The 15,700-nt window shown below is 34.7% G+C and overlaps 3 protein-coding genes across 9 annotated transcripts in view; 1 reads left to right on the top strand and 2 right to left on the bottom strand.

Moving 5' to 3' along the window:
• LOC103910797 (uncharacterized) overlaps nt 1–15,700 on the top strand; it is a 1,018,570-nt gene that overhangs the window by 821,873 nt on the left and 180,997 nt on the right. The window lies entirely within an intron of this gene.
• Nucleotides 1–15,700, bottom strand: part of LOC101885837 (uncharacterized) — a 79,629-nt gene that overhangs the window by 42,276 nt on the left and 21,653 nt on the right. The window lies entirely within an intron of this gene.
• si:ch211-199m9.3 overlaps nt 5,794–15,700 on the bottom strand; it is a 55,666-nt gene continuing 45,759 nt past the window's right edge. The window contains exons 8-9 of one of the 2 annotated variants that reach the window (XM_073948279.1): nt 10,287–10,345; nt 5,794–5,929 (exon numbers count right to left, since the gene is read on the bottom strand). In XM_073948279.1, the coding sequence (XP_073804380.1) occupies nt 10,344–10,345 (2 nt within the window). In that variant the 3' untranslated portion in view covers nt 5,794–5,929; nt 10,287–10,343. Of the gene's footprint in view, nt 5,930–10,286; nt 10,346–14,329; nt 15,667–15,700 lie in introns of those variants that run through there. The other variant, XM_068220482.2, reaches the window with a different exon arrangement.

Genomic DNA, 15,700 nt, shown 5'->3' with positions numbered 1-15,700 from the left:
ACTTACAAAAAGAAAATAAAGCTCTCTTCAATAGATTAGGCAAGCAGGTGATTCAAATGTTAACCATTTTTCCTAACTCTGCTCTAATCTTTGGTGGTGATTTCAATGTTGTCCTAGATAATAGTTTAGATAGATGGCCTCATCAAACTGGAATTCCTAATTCAGATTATATTATGGCTTTTATAGAACAATTTTCCTTGTTTGATCCATGGAGAAAATCTCATCCAACACAAGAATGCTTTACTTGGAGTAACAAATCTTTATCTTCTCAATCTAGGATTGATTATTGGCTTACTTCCAATGACTTGGATAACATTGTTACTGACATAATACCATCTCCGTTCTCAGATCATGCAGCTATTTCGATTATGATTCCCTTTAGAAACTTTAGTAATTTAACTCAAAAATCTGGTTACTGGAAATTAAATAATTCAGTTTTTAAACATAAGGAAGTTATTACTGGAATAGAAAAAATTATTTTGACTTACTGGAATAAAGCGAAAGTTGAAAAAAAATATTGTAATAATTGGGAACTTCTCAAATTTGAAGCGGGAAAATTTTTTAGGAAATACTGTAGTGAATTGGCAAAAAAGAGAAGAGCTGAAGAAGATAGTATTATTTTAAAAATATCCACTTTATCATCCAAAACAATAGAAGAATTATCAGAATCTGAAAAAGCAGAACTTACTGAACAAAAGATTAAATTAGAAGAATTTTACAAACAAAAGGCAGAAGGAGCTTTTATAAGGTCTCGAAGGAAATGGCTTGAAGAGGGTGAAATGAGCTCTGCGTATTTCTTTAGACTTGAGAGGCAACAAGCTAAATATAATTATATTGAGCAATTGAGGATTGATGGTAATATTGTGGAGAATGCAAAAATTGTTGCAAACTATTGTTCTGAATTTTACAGTAACTTGTATTCTTCTAAATTTTCTCAACAATCTACTACAGAATTATTTAAATCGCTACATAACATAAAACAGATTAGTGATGATGAGTTCAATATATGTGAAGCCCCTCTTAGTTTACAAGAAGTTACGGATGCCATTAAATCACTGAAAAGCAACAAGTCTCCTGGAACGGACGGACTCTCTGCTGAGTTTTATAGAACATTTGAGAAACTTTTAACTCCTTTTTTGCTTGAGGTCTTTAATGAGAGCATAGATAGATCCTTCCTTCCTCCAACCTTATGTCAAGGACTAATAACTTTAATACCAAAACCAAATAAAGATCACTTATTAATTGATAATTGGCGACCAATTACCTTGCTGAACAATGATTATAAAATTATTGCATTAGTTTTATCCAAAAGAGTAAAATGTACTTTGAACAATTTAATTGATGAATGTCAATCTGGATTTTTGCAAAAAAGACACATTTTTAATAACATACGTTTAGTATTAGATATTCTAGATTATTCACATTACTTCTCTAATGACAACTTTATACTTTTTCTTGACTACTATAAAGCTTTTGATTCTTTAGAACAAGAATTTTTGTTACAAACTCTTAGTAGGGTAGGATTTGGAAATTTCTTCTGTAGATCTATTAAAATGCTTTACACTAATTGCAATAGTTCTATTAGACTCAGCAGCGGCACCTCTCCTAGATTTTCTTTGAGACGAGGAGTTAGGCAGGGATGCCCAATATCCCCGTACCTGTTTTTGATAGCTACTGAACTTCTAAATATACATATTAGAGAAAGCTCCTTAAAAGGAATATCTATTGAAAACACTGAAGTGGTAATAAGCCAGTTAGCGGATGATACTGTTTTGTTTCTGAAGGATGCCTCACAGATTGCTACAGCAATAGAAATTCTTGAACCCTTTTCTAAAGCCTCAGGTCTCTGCCTTAACATAAATAAATGTGAATTATTACCAGTGGGTAATTGTTCAGAATCTCTAATTTGTAACATCCCTGTGAGAGAGAGTGTGACATATTTGGGAATTAAAATAATTAAGGACGATAAAAGTAGATGTATTTCCAATTTTCTACCAATTATTGAAAAAACGAAAAAGATGATGAACCATTGGCTACAAAGAGATCTATCAATCAAAGGCAGAGTTCTGCTCACTAAAGCAGAAGGTATTTCTAGATTGTCATATACAGCTCAGTCTATTTCAGTTGATAAGCACACAAACAAACTAATTGACGGAATGTTGACAAAATTTCTTTGGAAAAACAAAATTCATTATATTAAAAAATTAGTAATGCTGAATTCTTATGACAAAGGCGGCTTAAATTTTATTGATTTTAACTCACTTAATGGTAATTTTAAAATTAATTGGATAAGACAATTTCTTATAAATAGTTCTTCTATCTGGAATATTATCCCCCGTTTCATTTTCTCTCATATGGGTGGTTTAGAATTTCTTTTAATGTGTAATCACAAAATTGAAAAACTCCCAATCAAACTGTCTAAATTTCATCAACAAGTGCTTACAACATGGAGGCTTATTTATAAACACAACTTCTCCCCACATAGTTTTCTTATTTGGAATAATGCCAATATCATGTATAGAAATAAGTCACTATTCTTTAACAATTGGTTTAACAATGGACTATTATTAGTTAACCAATTATTTGATAATGCCGGAAATTTATTAACATTTACAGAATTTATGGCACGATACAAAATTCCTGTTACATTACAGGAATTTACTATTCTAACCGGGGCAATACCCACTGGTATACATATGCTGTATAAAGGCAGTGTATGTACATCAGCACTTACTGTTTGTCCTCCTAAACCTGAACAAACCTCGGTTGGGTTTATCTGTTTCTCTGGATTTAAGCCTAATAATCACAAAATTAGATCTTTAATCTTAAAAGAAAATATGTCTATACCGTATGTTATTTTTTACTGGAACAATATCTTTAATAACATAAACTGGACTCAAGTTTGGTCATTACCTCAAAAATTTTTTATCACAAATAAGGCTAAAGAAATATCATTTAAATTACTTCATAGAGTTTATCCCACAAAATTATTTCTACAAAAATTTAAAATTGATATTGAGTTAGAATGCTGTTTTTGCGAAAGCTTTAATGAAACTATTTCACATTTATTTTGGTCTTGCCAATATACTCGACTATTATGGATCAATGTTGAAGCTTTTATTGCCCATAATATCTTAAAAACCTTTTCCTTATCTTATAAACATGTGATTTTGGGTTTTTATGTTAAGGATCGCTCTTTAAAAGATGCTGGTTTTATTATAAATTTAATTTTATTATTATGTAAATTTCACATACATAAATCCAAGTTTTCCAAAAGCAAACCTCTCTTCATGGTGTTAGAAAAAGAGATTCAAATGTATATAAAAGTGATTTCCAAGTCTCAAAATAGAAAAGCAATTAAAACAATTAATATATGCTCCTCCTTTAACATTTTTACATAAAATGTTTGTATATATGCATTTCCTGTGAAAAAAAAAGTGCATTACTAACTCTTGTAAATCACTAAAATTATAAAATGTGCGAAACATATTTGGATGTAATTTGATAATTATGTACCCTCTCCTCTGTTTTTTTTTTTTCTTTTTTTTCTTTTTTTTCTCTTCTTTGTTTTTTTTCACTTATTTCATTCTTGTTAAGAAATGTAAAGTGATTGTATTGTATAACAAAACAACTGTAACTGTACATGCTGGTTCTTGTTAATAAAAAAAAAAAAAAAAAAAAAAAAAAAGGTGTATCTCACGTCCCACGAGCGTCGAGCCGGGTGCAAACCACGGTGACCATACGTAGGTACAAATGAGCACGCAGTATGTAGAGCCAATGAAATAGAAATTTCCTTCCTCATCCTCACCCAGACACCTCCGCGATTTCCTCTTCTTCTGCGACGTTTTCATTGATAGATTAGACAGCACGGAAGCCGGCGAACAAACGCGGCCGTGGGAAAAGGAAACGATGAATAGCAGTAGTCATGTGTTAAGGAGCAGTCTCTGGGTTGATTCTCCAACAAACCTCTAATGTTTAACAGTGCTTGGCGATCATATGAAATTAATGCATCAACGCAGCTGATGAATAAGAGAAGAAAAAGCACTGATAGAATGGTTGCCGAACAGACATTTAAAAATTGACGAGGCAAACGGCATGCCGACAAACACACAGGCGCCATCTTTTGCACACGTGTTTGGACACTTTATGTCATCAAATGTTCATGTGTTTCATGCTTGAAATCTAAAGAAGTTAGGTTTTTGGCGAAAAAAAACTTTCCAGGAATTTTTTTTTTTACATATAGTAAACTTCTATGGATAAACACTTATGAGTCTTTCTGTGCAGTTTGACTCTAAAAAGTTAGGGTAAAAAGCTAAGGGTTAGGTAAAAAAAGGGTTCAAAAGCTAATTTGATGAGTATTTAAAGTTAAAAATTATGTAGAGTTTTTCATTCATTTTTCTTGTGCTTACTAGTCTCTTTATTTATCAGGGGTCACCATGGGACTGAACTGCCACTTATCCAGCATGTTTTTTTACACAGCAGATGCCTGTGGGGAAAACTGGAGCATGCATGCATGCTGCATTCATCCATCCATCTAGCTAGCTATTCATATATGGCATCATGGTGGCGCATTGGGTAGCACAATTGCCTCACAGCAAGAAGGTCGCTGGTTCGAGCTCCAGCTGGGTCAGTTGGTATTTCTGTGTGGAGTTTGCATGTTCGCCCCATGTTAATGTTGGTTCCTCTGGGTGCTCTGGTTTTTCCCACAAGTCCAAAGACATGCGCTATAGGAGAATTGGTATAGGTGACTTGTGAAAGAGTGTGTATGGGTGTTTCCCAGTGTTGGGTTGTAGCTGTAAGGGCATGCGTAGAACATGTGCTGGATAAGTTGGTGATTCATACCACTGTGGCGATCCCTGATTATGAAATGGACTAAGCCAAAAAGAATAATAATAATAATTATATATATATATATATATATATATATATATATATATATATATATATATATGAAGATTTGTACTTTCTGAATGACATATCAGTGAAAAGATTATCAGACTTTTTTTTTTAAGTAAACTTATCCTCTAACAACATAGGTAATAGAGTTCGGTTGATAGACAATGCCATAGTCCATCACCGATGGCGGGTAGTTGCACGATGCTGAGCCAGTCAGTACACTGCTTCAATCTGTCACTTTTACGCTTGTATTCAGTCATTTTTCTGAAACCTCATTATAACGACATTTTTTAACTATTACTCTGCCTATTTATGCCAGAGTCCTGCGGGAAAAGTGATTGACAGGTGGTAATTTGTGTGTAACTTATCTATATTTATTGATGATTTGGTTATGAGTAAAACAAAGATCATGTGGGTCAGGTAGTTAAAACGGTCGACTAATCATTAATTCGTTATGAATTAATTAATAATTCATAAACAGTTAATTCACAGCTGCCTATGATGACAATGCCATTGTCCATCATGATGTGTCACATTATGCATTGTATGATGCCAGATTGGTCGACATTGCCCAACCCTAATAGGTAACAAATATAAAATGTAAATACTTCCTAAATACCTGTATACACCAAAACCACTGCAACATGTTTCGCCCAAAGCGCTGTATCTGGCGTGGCTCACCTTTTTGCTTTGGCCGTAAAATTTGTTTTAGGCCAGTAGCAATATATTTCCTGTTGACAGATATTCAGATTAACCCTTTAAATTAGATTTTAGCTGAAAAAAGATTAGATTAGGTTTAGATATGGTTGTTCACACACAGGTTTAAAACAGCTTGAGCTTTATGTAAAAAAATATAAAAGCATATATAAGTATTTATAAATACCTTTTCTGTTATTTCAAGCCAGTTGGATGGCACTACATCTACAGTGTCATCCTGGGGAAACTTGACCACTGCGAATCTCTACGAGGAAAGCATAAGGGTTTGGTGCCAAAGAGGCAAAAGTGCGAATAAAATTATCTGCACTTAAAACCCCTTTGGCAACAAACCCTTGATAAGTGAGGTACTGCACACTAAAAAGTATACACAAGTAAATACACAAATATTTATATCAGTGTCCCTAGTTCCTTATAACATAATTCCTTCAGTCACACCATTAACTTTAGCTGCCATTCAACTATTTAAAAAGTCCTAACTATTCAGACTCATTTACAGTTTTTTATTAAATATCTCCAGAATTCACAGTTTAACAATTAACTAATTTCAAAACATTTCTGAAAATTAAAAATTTTATCATTTAAGAACCCTCATAAATACTGACCTTATACTAATATAGCAAATAAATAGATAATTTGAAGCACAGTTTGTCTGCTTTTTGCCACAAATGAAGTAGGGACAAATTTTATTCAGAGAAAAAATATTTACCATAAATATTTTAAAGTACAAAATGTACACTAGGGCAACAATAAGCACTGCCTCGTGGTCCAGCATGAAAGATGCTTAGAATAAAATACAAACCTTGCTATTGCTCTTAAAGGATAAGTTCACTTCCAAAAAATAAATAAATGCCATGTCATCCAAAAATTGTATGTTTTTCTTCAGTCAAAAAGAAAACAAGCGTTTAGGTTAACATTCCAACATTTTTTTCTCTTTTAAATGTTTTCAATGTTGCTTCAAATGAATCTAAAAACTAAAACAGTAATTATCTTTTAAAGCTCTTCCTCTGCTGTGATTTTGTAAAATTATTTGAAGCTGCATTTAAACTGCAATGCTACCCTTCAAATCAAAGCTCATCATTAAAGTTCATTATATGGAGTAAAATCCTGGAATGTTTTCCCTCAAAAAAAAAAAAAAAAAAAATTTCAATTGAAGAAACACAAACATCTTGGGTGTCATGGGAATGAGAAACAGGAAAATTATATTCTCAAAGTGAACCAATCCTTTAAATCTCTCATGCATTATTATGTTAACCATGGGAACAACTGCAATTTAGCACTGCTGAAATATCCAATTTGCAGTATGCTCATTATTCAAAATTATGCTTTTTGCATTTGTTAGAAAAAAAGTTATAAACAGTTGTAGCATCATAAGGGCTGAGGTAAAATGAGCTTTTAATTTTCAGATAAGTGTTTATTTTCAATTAGCAGAAATTTGCTTATACAGAATGTACAATCAGTATGGCAAGCTGTTTTGACATTTAATCTATAGCTCGTACTAGTATCTATTTCATTTCACTAGTACTTATTTTTAGATACAAGTATGTTTTCCATTAAGTACAAGGACTTATTCATTAAATACTAGTACTTATTATAAATTAGATACTAGTGCCTTTTCTTTAGATAGTGCTTTATAAAAAATATACTAGTGCTTACTCAATAGACACTGGCTCTTTTTTTATTAGATTCTAGTACTCATTCATTAGATACTAGTACATATTAATAGGTGCTACTACTTATTCATTAAATACTAGCACTTATTAAATAGACACTAGTTTTTATTTATTAGAAACGTGTACTTATTTCAATAGTGACTAGAAACTGAATAGTTGATATGTCAATGACAGATTCCATAGAAATCAATGGAAAAAAAATGTATATGTATTACTAGTAACCACAGAATAGTTACAAGATTTTATCAAAATAAGTACTAGTATCTAATAAATAAGAGCTAGTATCTGTTTAATAAAAATTAGTATCTAATGAATAAGTACTAGTACCTATTAAACAGATACTTGTATCTAATGAACAAGTACTAGTACCTATTAAACAGATACTTGTATCTAATGAACAAGTACTAGTATGTAATAAATGAGTACTATCTAATAAAAAAGAGCCAATGTGTAATGAGTAAGCACAAGTATTTTTTTTTATAAAGCACTAGTATCTAAAGAATACGCACTTGTATTTAATGAACAAGCACTAGTATCTAATGAATAAGTACTAGAACTTAATAGAAAAGATACTCATATCTAAAAAAATAAGTACTAATAAAATGAAAAATAGATACTAGTACAGGTTAGAGATTAAATGTCAAATCGGCTTTCCATACAATCAGCATTCAGATGAATCAATCAAATATGTAAAAGGTGGAGAAAATTTAATTTTTACTGCTCAAAATGAATGAAGCACTGTAAGGACAATCTTGACATCTTCTTCTGCATCAACTAAAAATGCCTTTCTGATCAGTACCCTTTGAGACAACTGCTTCATTGTGGTGTACCTCACTTGGGCCTTGTAAACACCAATTAGCCTGGAGTCACAAGGCTGCATGAAAAGTGGCTCAAGTTTGTCATAAACACGACAAAGCGCCATTCTATGCACTTCCCCTGTAGCATCTACCACAGAAACGACCTCACAACACTGAAAGTCACTGACAACAAAGACGTTATTTGGTTTTTGTGTTTTCACTACAGCTGCAGGCTTGTCATTCAGCTCCTCTCTGTGCTTGTCAGTTTCTCCAAGACACTTTATTATTTGTGACAGTGGGTTTTTACCAGAGCGAACTAACCTTTTCAGCTGGTGCAGGTAGTTTTCAAAGGCAAAAGCACTGCACTCATCTAGCCCACCATACACATGAGCATCAGAAGCAAGGTGAATCATAGAGTGCACATTATAAACAAGGAACTCATCCCCGTTCTGCCTTCCTCTACAAAATGAAGCAACAGATCTGATGCGAAAGAGCTGTACTCTTTCACTAGCTGTGGGCAAACTAATATGGCCAATGCCACACTGAACAACATGAAATGCTCATAAAGTTCCTCAGACAGAACACCTTTCAGCACAATTTTGCCAGTGTAAAGCGCAAACTGCCTCAGTTCGGTAGCTTTCCATCTGTCAATCTCTTCTAGACTATGTGGCTTCCTTGCAAACAAGTCAGGCATGAATGGCCTTAAACCAAGTAGCCTGGAACTTATCACTTTCACCTGACCAGAAGACAATCTGGTTCTAAGTGTTCCACGCAACCACAAAACAATTAGCTTTCGCATCACTCCAAGACAGCACTGTTGCATGTAATCTGCAGGGAATTGTTGAATCATGTTTATTGGAAAAATTGCAAAAAGGAGACACCTCAGATGACCGGTGGTGCTCCTCCTGAACCTGCTCACGAACAGATGCATCTGTTCTCAGGAAAACATTTGTCTCTGGGTATATAACTCGCTTACCATTCCAGAAGCCTTTCTGTGTGCATTTATCACATCCAAAATAACCCGAAAACTGCTTTGTGCACTTGACAAGAGCTTTTGCCGGTGCGTCACAACTGATACATCGAAGATTAACACGTAAGTTACCCCTGTCAGTCTCTAGTCCATTCATTAAAATGTCCCTGAGGTCATGTACAACATCTGTCAAAAAATTAAGATCTGTAGGTTTTGAGACACCTAAACAGAGAGCAAGAGGAAAGACCGTGGAAGGAGCCAAATTAATTTTACACAAAACTGGCCACAGTGACTGACTGCTACTTTTGAATAGAGGCAAGCCATCAATATTCAAAGAAATGTCCAGACAGTCTAACTGAGAGACAACATCAGTGGGGTAAAAATGTAGATGTTTACACAGCTGTTCTTTGCATCCAAAGTAGAAATATTGCATCCCAGATTTCATGTCGAAGTTGACATTTTCACATGTTCCAAGTGTTACGACCCCCTCGTTTGAATCGCAACATAAAAGAGTTCGAACAACAAAAGAATGTATATGCAACTTATTTATTATACATAAAACTAAATAGGACAACAAATCAACAAACAAACAAATGTCTAGGGGAAAATAAAGAAAATAACTACTTTAACTACACAAATAAATAATGCTAAACAAAACCATAAGGTTGCAGAAATGAAGAGATGATCTGAACACGAGGACGGCCCGTAGCCACACCGTCCTCCAGAAGCTAGCACTCAAAACCCTTTTATATGGTTTGAGCCAATTGGTGACAACCAGGCACCCAATCAGGATCTGCCACATCCATACTGAAGTCCTGGGGTCGTCACACAAGTAAAGTCCTAGCAGTTCTTGGAAGTTCTGGGTGATGCTCACCAAGAATTTTAAGAAGGCCATCCACTGCATTATGCTTGACCTGAAATTCATTGGCCCACTCTGCAAGTTTAACTCCTAAAGAATGGCTGTCATTTGAGTCTGCATTATCAGAATTCGAATCAGAATTCGAATTTAAACTTGCATGAGCCCCCTGCATATTAACATCACACTCAGATTCATGCTGGAATTCTTTAGTGGGCTGTGCTTGAAGTTCCTCACTAAAGCTTTCCAGACTAGTTGAGCTGGTGTGTATCTCCATGTCATCTAAATGCAACAAATCCAATTTCTGCTGATCTCTTTTCACTCTTTTCCAGAGAGTGTTGTATTTTTGTTTTGCAGACATTATTAATCACCTTACTCACAAAAAAGGAAAAAAGTCATCAACATTTCAGATTTCAGACTCCATCCAAATCCTGTCTTCCTGTGAATGAGAATAGAGAAGTTGTAAACATACAGCAAGTATTCTTTTAAATGATATGTGTGTGCACATATACACACATTATAAAAACTACAATATATACAGTGTAAAACTACAGTAAAATATATTAAATCTATAATATATACAGTATAATACATTTTAGTATATTATTCAAAAACACAGTATTTGATGTAAATTACTATTCTATCTTTTAAGTGGGAACCAATAGCAATGTATGCACACTAATTTAATGCTTGGCTGGCTTGAATACATAAGTCACAAGACTGTTAGGGATGGATGGTCTATAAGTTAGTGTTTTAATAAAGTTAGACAAAAAAAAAAAAAAAAACACGCTGGCCCTAGGGTAATTTTTCAGACTTTTTTCCACCCTAGGCAAGATTACGGATGATCTCCTATTTAAAAATAATGTTAATAAATAATAATTAAAATATAGGGGAATATTGAATATACTGCCCTCTCATGAGAAAAATCTTTCGTAATTTATTGTATATACTATGCACAGCTAAGAGTGGAGTATAATTAATAAAACAACTTACATTTCTACATGCCAATAAATATTCATTTATTCATCCTTTTTTTCAGTTTAATCAATTTATTAATCTGATATCGCCAATTTATCCATTTCCAGCGGATGCCCTTACAGCCGCAACTCATCACTAAACACCCTTACACATCCTCATCCACTACGGACAATTTAATTTACCCAATTCACCTTCAATATACCACGTTTTTGGACATGTGGGGGAAATCGGAGCAACCGGAGGAAACCGGAAAAACATTAAAACTCCACACAGAAATGCCAACTGACCCAGCCAAACCAGGGAGCTTCTTGCTGTGAGACGACAGAGCTAACGTTACTCACTTTGCCACCACGTCGTCCCACCAACTATCTTAGGGGAAAATATGAACGAATAAATGAATGATAGCATTACCTGCTTGATGATAATGTTTACAGTGCTGCGAACACAAGCTACTTTAAGTTGCACAAGCTATGTTTTAATGCTGTGAAAAAGTGACGAATCTGCCAATCTGCAAACGTAACGTTAAATAGCTTACATCTGGAAAAGGACACCAGTTAACACGGTCACCAGTTAAACCGTGACATTGGCCCTCGCTTCGGTCTGTATTTGTCAAATAGGAGTTGGTTAAAAGTACGTTGTTAACGGCATTATCGTCTTTTCAATATTTATGCCGCGATTTCTGACTAACGTTGGTGGGGCTGTTCATACAAAAGATTTCAAAAACTTAAAGCAGTGGTTCCCAACCTGGGGTCCGCGCCCCCCTAAGGGGGGCGCCAGAGTTTACAGGGGGGGCGCGGGAGAGGATAAGTATTGAGGTAGAAAAAGGCATAAAAATGCTCCACTATTATAAAGGGCTTTGCAATTAATTGAATATCCGATTTAGATTTCGGTTTCAAACGATTATAAAAAAGCATTAATCGAGATAAATGATTATTGCATCATATTTTGCCACGTTCCAGTTGTACACGCTCTTAAATGGCTCTTAAAAGCGCGAAAAAGCTTATGTGTGTGTGCAGCACGATCACGCAGTCAGAAGCATGCGGCCGGTCAGCATTCACTCTCATTCACACACTGAAACGAGCAGAGGAGCGCAGACATCTAGTCATCTTAACGTGAGCGCTTTAATGGTCAAATAGGTGTCAAAACGCGGTGTTTCGTGATTATGTACATTAACCCTCATTTGTGTTATAAACAAACGAGTTGAGGATCAAAAGACGTGAAAGAGAAACCTATGAAGAGACAGCGCGCGGTAATCCTTCTGCCGCCTGTTTTTATCATTATTAAACAAACATAACGAGAAAACCCTCGCTGCTCTTGACTAAAGCACTGCTGTAGCTAAAGTGTTTTTCTTACAGTGAAGATGCTTAAAGCACAGTTTGTTTCATATTTTTATTCTATTGTATTTATTTCTCTTTCCTTTGCAGGGTGGAAAATAACTGTATGTATACAGTTGAAGTCAGAATTATTGGTCCTCTTGAATATTAGCAAACCTTTTCCTGCCCAATTTCTGTTTCATGGAAAGAATATTTTATTAACTTATTTCTGAACATAATAGTTTTGATATCTCATTTCTAATTACTGATTTCTTTTTGTCTTTGCTATAATGACAGCACACATAATATTTTACTAGATATTTTTCAAAATACAAGCATTCAGATTAAAGTGCAGTTCAAAGGCTTAATTAGAGTAATAAGGCAAGTCATTATAACGGTAGTTTATTCTGCAGACAATCAAAAATAAATATTGCTTAAGGGGGCTAATAATATTGACCTTAAATTGGTTTCAAAATATTTAAACCTTTCTTTATTCTAGCTAAAATAAAACAAATAGAAGAAAAAATATTATAGGAAATACTGTTAAAATTCCTTGCTCTGTTAAACATAATTTGGGAAATATTTATAGAAAAAAAAAAAATCTCAGGAGCGCTAATAATTTTGACTTTAACTGGCAATGGTTTTGAATAATCGTGATTACAATTATGACCAAAATAATCGTGATTATGATTTTTCCCAAAATCGAGCTGCCCTACTATTATATATGTATTTTTAAGTACCAAAAAAATAAATAAAAATCTAAACGCATGCTTAAAATTCCAACATAATAGTGAAAATAATTAAAATAAATAACTTTAAATAATTATTTAAATTTTGCTCACTCGCGCAATCTGCTTTTCAACGTGTCGTAAAGGCAAAATTAAAACAAAAATGGCAGACAAACGTAAATGCAGTGATTCTTCAGAGGCGAAGAAAAAGATTAGACAGTATGACAAAGCCTACCTAAATTTTGGTTTTATTGAAGGCCAAGACAAGGGAAAACTGATTAATTAATATTTTCTATACATATTACTATATATTAATATTACACAAACACACACACACACATACTGGTACGGGTGGTTTATTGGGACTTTTTTCCTAAAAAAGTACCATCATGGGATATGGGGACCCACCTTTCCTTTTGTCTTACAGTTTAGTAAAATATATGAATCTTCTCCATATTGCATGGGGAATAACTCTGTCTATTCAGAATTTCATTATTGTGAAAGAGTCTGGAAATATTAAGACCTGACATTCTACAACGTTGTGGGGACAGGGCAAAAGTGGGCGTTTCTGACTCAATCGTGCATTATCAGGACAGCCATGAGTGTTACAAACACACAGCAACAATCCTGCATTATGAGGACATTCCGTGTTTAACTGGACTTTATTCATACACACAGACACACATTACTAACACTGGACTATGAGGACAGTTAGAGTTTAACTGGACTTTACTCATACACACCAACACACATTACTAACACTGGACTATGAGGACAGTTAGAGTTTAACTGGACTTTACTCATACACACCAACACACATTACTAACACTGGACTATGAGGACAGTTAGAGTTTAACTGGACTTTACTCATACACACCAACACACATTACTAACACTGGACTATGAGGACAGTTAGAGTTTAACTGGACTTTACTCATACACACCAACACACATTACTAACACTGGACTATGAGGACAGTTAGAGTTTAACTGGACTTTACTCATACACACCAACACACATTACTAACACTGGACTATGAGGACAGTTAGAGTTTAACTGGACTTTACTCATACACACCGACACACATTGCTAACACTGGACTATGAGGACAGTTAGTGTTTAACTGGACTCTGCTCATACACACCGACACACATTGCTAACACTGGACTATGAGGACATTTAGTGTTTAACTGGACTCTGCTCATACACACCGACACACATTATTAACACTGGACTATGAGGACAGTTAGTGTTTAACTGGACTCTACTCATACACACTGACACACATTATTAACACTGGACTATGAGGACAGTTGGTGTTTAACTGGACTAGCTAATGGATAGACAGACAGACAGACTGAGGGAGAGATAGATAGGTAGATAAATAAATCAGTAACGGTAAATCACTGTCTCAAATGCATTTATTCAACAAGGCTTAAAAAAACAGCTTAATGACAGCATTTTTAAGGGTCCTGCCCCTTAAAGTTCAACCAAAAAATGAAAACTGATTTAGGCCCAATCCCAATTCTATTTTTGTACCCCTACCCCTTCCCCTTGGCCCCTACAACCAAAAGTTAAAGGGAAGGGCTTCAGATGTACCCATAAGAATTGGGACAGCATATGTCATTGTAATTTTATGCTTCATATGAGATCAGATGATCGCGACTGCTGTAGTTATTTCAGTTGTGTTATTTTTTGATATTTATCTTGAGGAAATCACTGAAGGCACATCATGTTATCATAATGATCTAATGTGGCAATAAGATTGTAACTGTACTGTATATATACACACAGTGGCCATATTCATCTATGTAAACACACGAAAACCACACTAACATCATAGCAGACACTGTAAACAGCTCATCACAGACACTAGACTTTTCTGGCAGGGTATTCCAGTGTCATCAAGTGTCAGAATGTTGTGGGACTGCTGCAAAGGAGTGATTATTATGGATTATAGATTGCAAATTATAGCGTTAAAAAGAAAACTATGACAGTAAAACATGAACGTAGTTATGAATATATTGAAACATGTTTGTTTGTCATAAAAATAAATAAATAAATAAATAAATAAAAAATTCTCCTTACTTCTGGGTGCAGCTATGGCAGGTGTATTGTGGGAATTTTTTTTACCCCTTGGTTTCAAGTGTGGACCTGAAAAATCTTTGTTCAAAGGGCTATTCACCCCTTCCTCTTAGCCCAACGCCTTCAAGCTAAAGAGAATTGGGACAGCCCTACCCCTTGACGTGAACGCGCAAAACAAGGGGTAGGGGGAAGGGGAAGGACTAAGGGGGGGAAAAGGCATTGTGCCCTACTGTAATGTCATCCTTGGTGTACATGACATTCTTCTTTTAATTCAATTCAATTCAGCTTTATTTGTATAGCGCTTTTACAATGTAAATGGTGTCAAAGCAGCTTCACATAAATGGTCATAGTAACTGGATCAGGGTAGTTCAGTTTTTAGTGTTTAAGTTCAGTTCAGTTTAGCTCAGTTCAGTGTGGTTTAAATCATTACTGAGAGTTCAAACACTGAAGAGCAAATTCATCGATGCGTAGCTCTACCGATCCCAAGCCATGCAAGCGGGTCGCGACAGCGGAGAGGGAAAAAAAACTTTGTCTTCTGCTATCTTGCATTGATCACGCTCTGCTTTTGTGGTGAGGTGTCCTTTTAAAATGTTCCATGACTGCATCCACTTCAGTGTGCTCCATAATTTTATCATAACTTTCCTTGATTTGGTGTCTGCAACAGAAAAACACAAATATACAAAAATACA

The sequence above is a fragment of the Danio rerio genome, chromosome 4 (assembly GCF_049306965.1).
Source record: "Danio rerio strain Tuebingen ecotype United States chromosome 4, GRCz12tu, whole genome shotgun sequence".
NCBI classification, from domain to species: Eukaryota; Metazoa; Chordata; class Actinopteri; order Cypriniformes; family Danionidae; genus Danio; species Danio rerio.
Note: the sequence above shows the minus strand (reverse complement) of the source record. Positions and strands in the feature narration are given on the sequence as shown.